General features: G+C 31.3%; 1 protein-coding gene across 1 annotated transcript; it reads right to left on the minus strand.

Moving 5' to 3' along the window:
* Nucleotides 1-394: 394 nt before the first annotated feature.
* On the minus strand, nt 395-6,126 carry LOC119613447 (serine-rich adhesin for platelets). The gene is made up of 8 exons (XM_037969460.1): nt 5,235-6,126; nt 5,053-5,147; nt 4,815-4,994; nt 4,040-4,231; nt 2,395-3,971; nt 1,486-1,812; nt 1,314-1,418; nt 395-1,248 (listed from the first exon to the last, which is right to left on the minus strand). The coding sequence occupies exons 1-8, from the start codon at nt 5,272-5,274 to the stop codon at nt 1,188-1,190; spliced, it is 2,577 nt and encodes an 858-aa protein (XP_037825388.1). The 5' UTR covers nt 5,275-6,126; the 3' UTR covers nt 395-1,187.
* Between the last annotated feature and the right edge of the window lie 2,409 nt (nt 6,127-8,535).

Raw genomic sequence — 8,535 nt, forward strand, 5'->3', positions numbered from 1 at the left:
ATTAATCGTGATTACCCAGAGTAAAGGAAACAAAATGGCACTCTGTGGTGTTCCTTGAATATCCTTTTCCTGATAATTATATCGTACATCTCGCAGCTTATCCATCTACTCTTTAGAATGTAGTTGATATAGTTACGGAGCGTCCGGTCAACATTATATTGGTTTACGGATTAGATTATCAGTGTATATGTTACTGATGGAGCCATCAAATGTTTACCAACTTATACATTTATATAGTAGACAACTTCACTACACTGATCTACCCTCTACATAAGCATGTTGCTTATATCTGAGGTATTTGTCTGATACTTTGCCTTTGATCATGTTCTCGACTGTCTTTCAAACTTCAAATTTTCTCATATTTTTTTAATAAAACACACAATATTTAATACTTTTTTTTTGTTAAACACTGGGGACTTTATAGAGATTTCTTTATTATATGTATATATATTTTTTTCGTTAAGTTTTTCTTGCATTTTTAAAAAAACAAAACGTATTTTTTTAATTTTTATATAAAAACTACAATAATTATTATTACATTATTTGTAAAATAAACAAACAAATTGATATTGTTTAACTATTATCAAATTCAGACCAATTGTTAAATTGTGCAATTCAACACATTACACATTTTATATGTTTTATGTTAAATGCACTTTATTTTCAATATTACAATTAAATGTTTTGATTTCAATTGTTTTTATTTTTTATATTATTTTGTTAATTATTTGTTTGTTTTTGTTCAGAGTTTCAGTTGAATAGGTTAATAAAGTTAAAACTTAATTGTTGGTTTGGTGAATTAAATGGTTAGTAAACTAAACAACAATAATAGTAGAATAAAACAAGTAAAATATATGAAAAAAATGGTAATAATAAAAGTTAAAAAATGTTTAAATTAAAAAAAAAAAATGTGCTATGACACTTGATTGTTCGAAAAATATTAAGATTATTTTGTTTTGTAAATAAATACTGCTTTAAACGCGCACTATAAAATGCTTTGGGCAACTTTAATTGGACAGACCATAAAGGAAAATGTTAAATATTTTGTTTCTTAATTGCAAATAATAAATTGTGCCGCTAAAATTTTAATACAAACTAAACACTTTAATTTTATATTTAAAACTTGGATTTTTTTTTTCATCAAGGAAAGTAAAAAGTATTTGAGAGAGGGAAAAAAAGAAGAACATTTATAAATGAACTTTAAGAGATTCCATACGACCAACAATACGACGTCGCAATTCCGCATATCTAAAAAAATTAACAAACAGTTTTATTAGAATTTAAATGTTTTTTTTTAACTTTAATTAACATACTTTTCTCTAACTTTGGTAACTTCTCGATCTAATTCTTGATCATAACGTTCAAGTATAGCACGACATTCTGGCAATGATAAATTCAAAAATTGTGCAACTTCATTGCTAAAAAAAAGAATAAAGAAAGATTTTAATAAAATTGAAATATTTTTATTATTGTTTAACGTATTACCTTATTTCATCAGTTTTCTTGGCATCGACTAAAAATAATTTGGCTACATCTTCATGGGGTCCCATCATAATACGTGTTATTAGGGGATATTCATTGTCCTTGAGACGTTTTTGTTCACCATTGTCTCTTATAATGAAGAGTGAAAAATTCTCTACTGCACTATCTACCCGATATTTTTCCAATAACAAATTTATAACCTCTTGTGTGGTCACCAGTGATGTTACCCAAACGGACATTTGTGAACCATAGGGTGGCGTAAAGAATGAAGTTTCACGATTATAAAAGTGACCATTAATAGAACAACGTCGTTTTAGTTTGGTACGGGATCTGCAAAGAAAATGTATTTTTATAAGTGGTAAATCTATCAAAAAGTAAATATTTGATTAATACACCAGTTTATCATTCAACCCCATAGTAGGATCTGATTAGTTTTATTAATTCCCCAAAAATTACTTTTCTTTTTTAAAATTTAAAAAAGATCACGTTTTGTTCGATTGAAACCACCAAAAACTATGCAATTTTACTTTTAGTTTGAAGTAGCAAAATACAAAAATATCTTCACATCCGATTGGAATAGAATTCTGTCCCTGAAAGGGGATTATTCTATAAAAGCACTAGATTTGAAAGGTTCGTCATCTTGTGCAACATTCGAGAACATGTTCTGATACCAGTAATAATTCCAAAAGATTCGTATATTTTTATCATATATTAAATAGGACGTCAACTAAATGGTTTTTTGACCGTAATATCAGCCCCTATGTTCACACATTGATCATGTGCTCAAAATATACCTCTATTCTAATACATTTTTAGATTTAATATCTCAGCCGTATGTGATCATAAATCCCACATGATTGTTTCATTATTTTCCAATTGAGATTTAAAACATCATAAAAGAAAAAACTTTACCTTCTATTACCACTTCGTCTCTTTATGGCTGCCGCTCCTGTACGAGGTGGTCTTCTCAATACTACACCATCCTCTGTAATATGCAACGGTTGTTCATCATTATCTAAATGATGCGTATTGCTGTTCATATTGTGATGAGCACCACCTGATGTTGCTGTATACAAAGACTCCGTCTGAGTCAATTCATCGCCGGCCGCAGCACCACTTTGTGATGTTGTTGATTGTACATTATCCTGGCGGCTGGAGTCACAATCACTGGTACCTTCTTTGGGATAACAATTCATTTTGATTTGTATAAATTTTGGTGGTATATCACTTTTACGTATAGTAGCCGAAATATGCTGATCATCTCCTGCTGTGCCATCTCGCCTTAGACGTGGTTTTAAAGTCGAATCATCATCGTCATCACTGGAGGAGTAGACGACACAAGAAGGTCCCGATTTGGAGCGATTTATACCCTTTTCGAAACGACCATTTGTAACCATTAATTGCGCCTGCGCAGAACCACTTTTCTGTAAAGCATAGGGTGAACGTTTTAGAGGCGAACCACCCTCATTGAATTTTAATGATAAAGTATCATTTATAAAAGTAGCATCTATAGAACGCAGAGCATGTTCGCAATTAAAACTTTTACTCATGGGATTGTCGGCAGCATTGTACAGCTTAAGGGAATCGTGTATACGTGAAGGATCTATAGGTTGATTGCGCTTAAGAGTATCATCATTGTGTTCCTGGAAAGAATTGGCACCATTGACGTAGTCTTGGTGGACGCTACGTTTAAAGTCTTCAAAATCCATGGGTTTCAAAGTGGCATCATCGGAGGTTTCGTAATTATCTACGGTAGTGGTTGAAGTGGTGGTATTGGCATTTGTGCTGCTATCAGCCGTAGTAGTCGTATTCAATGAGGCAGTGGCTGTAAGAAAATTATCGGAAGAAGTTGTTGTTGTAGTGGAGGAGGAGGAAGAACTAGCCAGTGATGTGGTGGTGGAGGAGGAAGAAGTTTTCGAGGGTGAAGCCTCTTCGATATTTGTTGAATCGGTGCTATTTTGATTCGACATTGTTTTAGAACTTTCGGAAGTAGGGGTTGAAGATGAAGAGTTTTGAGGCGAAGCCGAGGGCAGACGTACTGGCATAGTTTCATAAACTTTATCTTTTTCACTGACACGTCTTTCCACCTGCAACAGATCATCAATTTCATCCCAATCTAACTTTTCCAATTTGTCCAATTTCGAGGGCAATGTGGAACTAACACAATTGTTAGTGTTATTGTTTGTGGTTGTTGTTGTTGATGTGATATTCGATGTTGACTGCTCTTCACACAAAGTGGTGGTAGTAGAAGAAGAATCTTCTTCATGTTTACCATTCGTAAGGGTTTCTGTTACACTGGAACCCGTAGTTTGAGCCGAAGCATCTTCGGGTGTTGTAGGCAATTCTGGATATTCATTCAAACTGCATGAATCAAAAGTCATACTCTCACTTAACGAAACGTCTGTGGAAATGGCATCTACTTGATCGCTTGTTGTGGTAGCAGCCTCAAATGATTCAGTACCATCATTGTTTTCTTTGTCAGAAGCATCCTGTTGAAACGAGAGATTATAAATTATTTCCCTTTTAGTATTTTTTTAACTTTTAAAGACAAACTTACATTATCAGCTTTTGATACACGACATGAATTACGTTTACGCACTACAAATGTACGCTGATCATCATCTTCCTTCAAATGTATAACACCTTGCACGCCCCAGTAGACACGCAAAGCTCCTTCGAGTATTAAACGATTGTTAACTTCTCGGCTTCTCACTTCCATACTTTTATTGTCATAGAATTGATTGTAAACCTAAGGGTATGATAAATTCTAGTATTATTCCTTTTAAGGGTAAAGGTATGCAACTGTAGGTTTATTTTGGCAACTGTTATCGCTTACAGTAGTAGTCCGTAATCTAGTCTATAGTATGGTTCAGAGTTTAATCTATAGTATAAACTAGACTATAGTCTAGAGTATATTGTAGTCTATAGTATAGTCAATAGTCTGGTATGTAGTCTAGTTTATAGTCCACTATATAGCCTAGTCTATATATAGTCCACTCAATTGCTTTGTATATAGTCCATTACCTATTATTGTCTTGGCTATAGGTCATAGAGTAGACTAGTCTATACAATATACTGGTATATAAAGTAAAAGTACATAATAGTTTCAAGTACAAACTAGAGATGGGTTGAAATCACATCTGACCTCAATTCACATCACGTTTTTGAGATATCTTAGCATAAAGTTTGAAACCCCCGGCTTCTTATCTATAGGCTCCAAATTAAAGATTTAACCGCTATTATATCCAGATTCTTCATTTAAGAAATTCTGAGGTCAGACTCTGATTAATCGTAGATGTGTAATTGAATGAAAATTATTTCAAAAAAATTACCTTTAATTTAGACTCCAAATGATCTCTGGGTAAAGAGGGACCGTTCTGTTGACCGGGTCTATTAAAAGCAGTTTTGTTGCCAAAACTTTTATGAGATTCCACACGTGTACCATGGCCAAATAGTTGGGGTCCAAAAAGAGCACCATAACATGGCACATGACAATAAGGCACACCTTTATGCTAAAAAAAAAAACATTTTAAATAAATTCCATAATTTTCTACTTAGACCAGCACTAACCTCTGCATGTTGTCCGGGATTTAAACGTTTGCCACATTCTTCACATCTCAAACACTCGGGATGCCAGTCATAACCCAAGGACTGTTTGCGTTCCGCTTAAATTATTATAATAAACAAAAATAACAATAAATTAAACTATAACTAGGAAAAAAAGTGAGGTTAATATTCTTTGTAGTACTTACCAAAGTAGACGGGTTTACCGCACTTGTGACACTTCCACATATTAAAGGTTTACTAGAGAAATAGCAAAAACCTCTCCCTATTAATATGTGTTTGCTATTAGCAATTGCACAGACAACTCACTTACACTTCAGTTTAATGACCCCCGCCACTGCTCTTTTCTTTAAATTATTACAAAAATCAAAATTATATAAATTTGATTTTTTTTTTCTTTTTTTAATATTTTATATTTTAATTAAAAGGTAATTGAACTTAAATGGCCTAAAAACGAAAATACGTTTGCCAGTAGTAAAGAATAAGGGCCAACTTTTACAAGTTTTCCGAAACAAAGAACTCAAACTAAAAACAAGCAATTTTTCTCGGCTGAAACACACACTCAAGTCTCACATAATCCTTTTCTTTTTATGTTTTTCCTCTGTTTATCTTTCAATTTTCCATAATTATGAATTCTAGAATTTTTTTCTTTTAATTTGTTGTTGTTTTTTTATATTTAATGTTTCATTACTGCGTACGTGTTTTGTTTATTAAATCAATTTTTTTCACATCAATTTATAATTTATGCATCTCTATTAAATCTGATATTTTTTATTTATTCAACTATACGCCTCCTTTTTTTGTTAATTTGTTCTCTGTATTTTGTCTATTCGTTGTTTTTTCTCTTTTGTGTTTCGTCTATTTGTGCACCTGTTTTTTTTTCCACTCTCTCTATTAAGTTTTGTTTATTTTAATTGTTCAATTATTAATAACTTGTAATATTAAACTTTGTAAATTAATAATTGTGGTTTATTTGTTTGTACGATTATTTCTAAATGCCGTGTTCAACGTCCGCTTTAAAAGAGAATGTAGAAAAAACACAGAAAATTGCAATTTTCGCGTAAAATTAGAACCACGGTGCATTTATAAGGTGAAGTCAATTCAACGGCTGATTGTTATTTTTTTTTATGAAAGTTGTATACAACTGTCAAAATGTACCATTTCGAGTTGCCAGATGCACAAAAAAATAATTTATTTACATAGGGATTAATTCAATTCTCACGATACTAAAATAATAAAAATTTATAACTAAACGATTAATTGTAGTAATAAAAACAAATTTTCCATGCAATGAAACAAGAGTATTATAAGAATATAATATGTATTATATTCTAATATTATACTTTTTTTTGGCAATTGTAATTGATTACATACATATGTAATATAATTAAAAAAGAAAATTTTCTGATGTATTATAAATTAAAATTGTATTATAATGCCTTCTTCATGATAATAAATTGTATATTTGTAGCAAATTCACTAATACGGCCAAATTCGGCAAACGGCCCTATCTAACATTTTCAAAATTTTACAGGAGAAGCAAAAAACTATTGAAATTAAACAAGTAAGAGTGTTATATTCGGCTATGCCGAATCTTATATACCCACCATCAAACCTCGTTTGACTCGAATGAAACTTAATTATGTTGAATTTCATCTATATATTCGTATTTTTAGGCCAGTTATAAGCGTTAAAGTAATTTTCTGAAGGGGACCTTATATAGGGGGGTAGGGTCAATTATGGGTCGATCCTCATAAAATTTGGTAGAATTTGGTTCGTATAAAATTTATTTGTGTCGAATTTCATCGCTATACTCGTATTTTTAAGTCATTAATGAGCGTTGCAGTCATTTTCTGAAGGGGACCTTATATGGGGGGTAGGGTCAATCATGGACCGATCAACATAAAATTTTTTAGATAGATTTTGACTCGTATGAAACTTACTTATGTCGAATTTCATCTATATACTAGAATTTTTAAGCCAGTAATGAGCGTTAAAGTCATTTTCTGAAGGAGACCTTATATGGGGGGTAGGGTCAATTATGGACCGATCCTCATAAAATTTTTCATAGTGATTTTGGATCATAAGAAACTTACTTGTGTCGAATTTCATCGCTATATTCGTATTTTTAAACAAGTTATGGCTGTTAAAGCTGCTTTTCGAGGGGCCACTTGTATGGGGGCTATCCGAAAACGTGGACCTATATTGCCCATTTTCAATACCAAACAAACCTTACCTATAAGAAATATTTCAACTCTCTAGCTCTTTCCATTCGGACTCTATCGTGCTTTCAACAGACAGACAGACGGACGGACAGACAGACGGACAGACATGGCTAGATCGTCTTAGAATTTAATGAGGACCCAGAATATATATACTTTTGTGGGTCTATGACCAATATTTCTTTTTTGATGGTGGGTATAAAAAGTAAATAAACAAATTCTTTAATAGTGAAACCTATCATTTGTTATGATAGTTGACAATGGCGTATATAGAAAGAGATAAATGTTTTTGTAGATAGGCCATTTTGTTTCTTGTCAATTAAATCGCTAATTTTGGAGGAGGAACCCAATTTTTTGTGTGGATATTTTTTTTTTTTTGATGAAATACATTATAATCAACAATAAAATCTATTTTGCATTTTTCGTTAGTTAGGGCCGTTTGCGTTTCAGGTGACTATATACACATATTTTAAAATTTTTAGTTTTAATATACATATGTATGTATATTTGTTTGATATAGAGACATTTTGGGCATGAGGTATTTTCTTTATTTACGGTATTAATTAAACAGACCACTATGGCAACATATACACTTTTTGACATAAGTATACAACTTTTGTTGCTTTTGTAGAATTGACTTCACCTTATTATTCCATCATGATTACAACTTGTAACGAAGACCTGCGGCGACAAATATTAACAATGACGGCGTCTGAAAGATTTCAGCTGTGTTTTAACATTTTTCGTCATTAAAAGCAATGCAGTAAAAGTATTCATTCCTTAATTCTTATTTTTATTTTTTTTTTTTAATTTAAGTACATCATGTACATTGATAATTTAATTTTAAAAAAGAAAAAAATCTAAATCTCTGAAACACTTTGCATGCTGTTACATTTTTTATTATTTATAATCACATTTTCTAAAAAAGGCCCACACTATTTGAGTTTTTTGATATACTCAAAAAAAGATTTTAACAGATTTATTAAATAAGTGTGTTTTTGCACTATTATAACGTCTCAAATGCTTAAAATGGGATCTTAATAAAACGGTATATCGAAAAACTGTTGTGGTGGAATTCAAATTTTCACATAGAAATATTTAAAGTAAATAATTAAGTCACATATAATTTGAACGAAATATTTTTTTTTTATTTTTAAATATTCAAACACCACAACAGTTTTCGTTTTATATAATTTTTTTAAATCTATTTTTTAGCTGATTAATAAATAAGTTCTTAATAATTACATCATTATATGCCTAAGTTCAT

The sequence above is a fragment of the Lucilia sericata genome, unplaced genomic scaffold, assembly GCF_015586225.1.
Source record: "Lucilia sericata isolate MDLA Ls3-8-SP2 unplaced genomic scaffold, ASM1558622v1 Contig002127F_arrow, whole genome shotgun sequence".
In the NCBI taxonomy this organism is placed as follows: domain Eukaryota; kingdom Metazoa; phylum Arthropoda; class Insecta; order Diptera; family Calliphoridae; genus Lucilia; species Lucilia sericata.

Coding starts and splice junctions, on each gene's coding strand:
- LOC119613447 (XM_037969460.1), bottom strand. CDS start 5,274: ATGTGGAAGTGTCACAAGTGCGGTAAACCCGTCTACTTTG. Junction 5,148..5,234: donor CGGTAAACCCGTCTACTTTG/GTAAGTACTACA, acceptor TAATAATTTAAG/CGGAACGCAAACAGTCCTTG. Junction 4,232..4,814: donor ATTTGGAGTCTAAATTAAAG/GTAATTTTTTTG, acceptor TCATACCCTTAG/GTTTACAATCAATTCTATGA.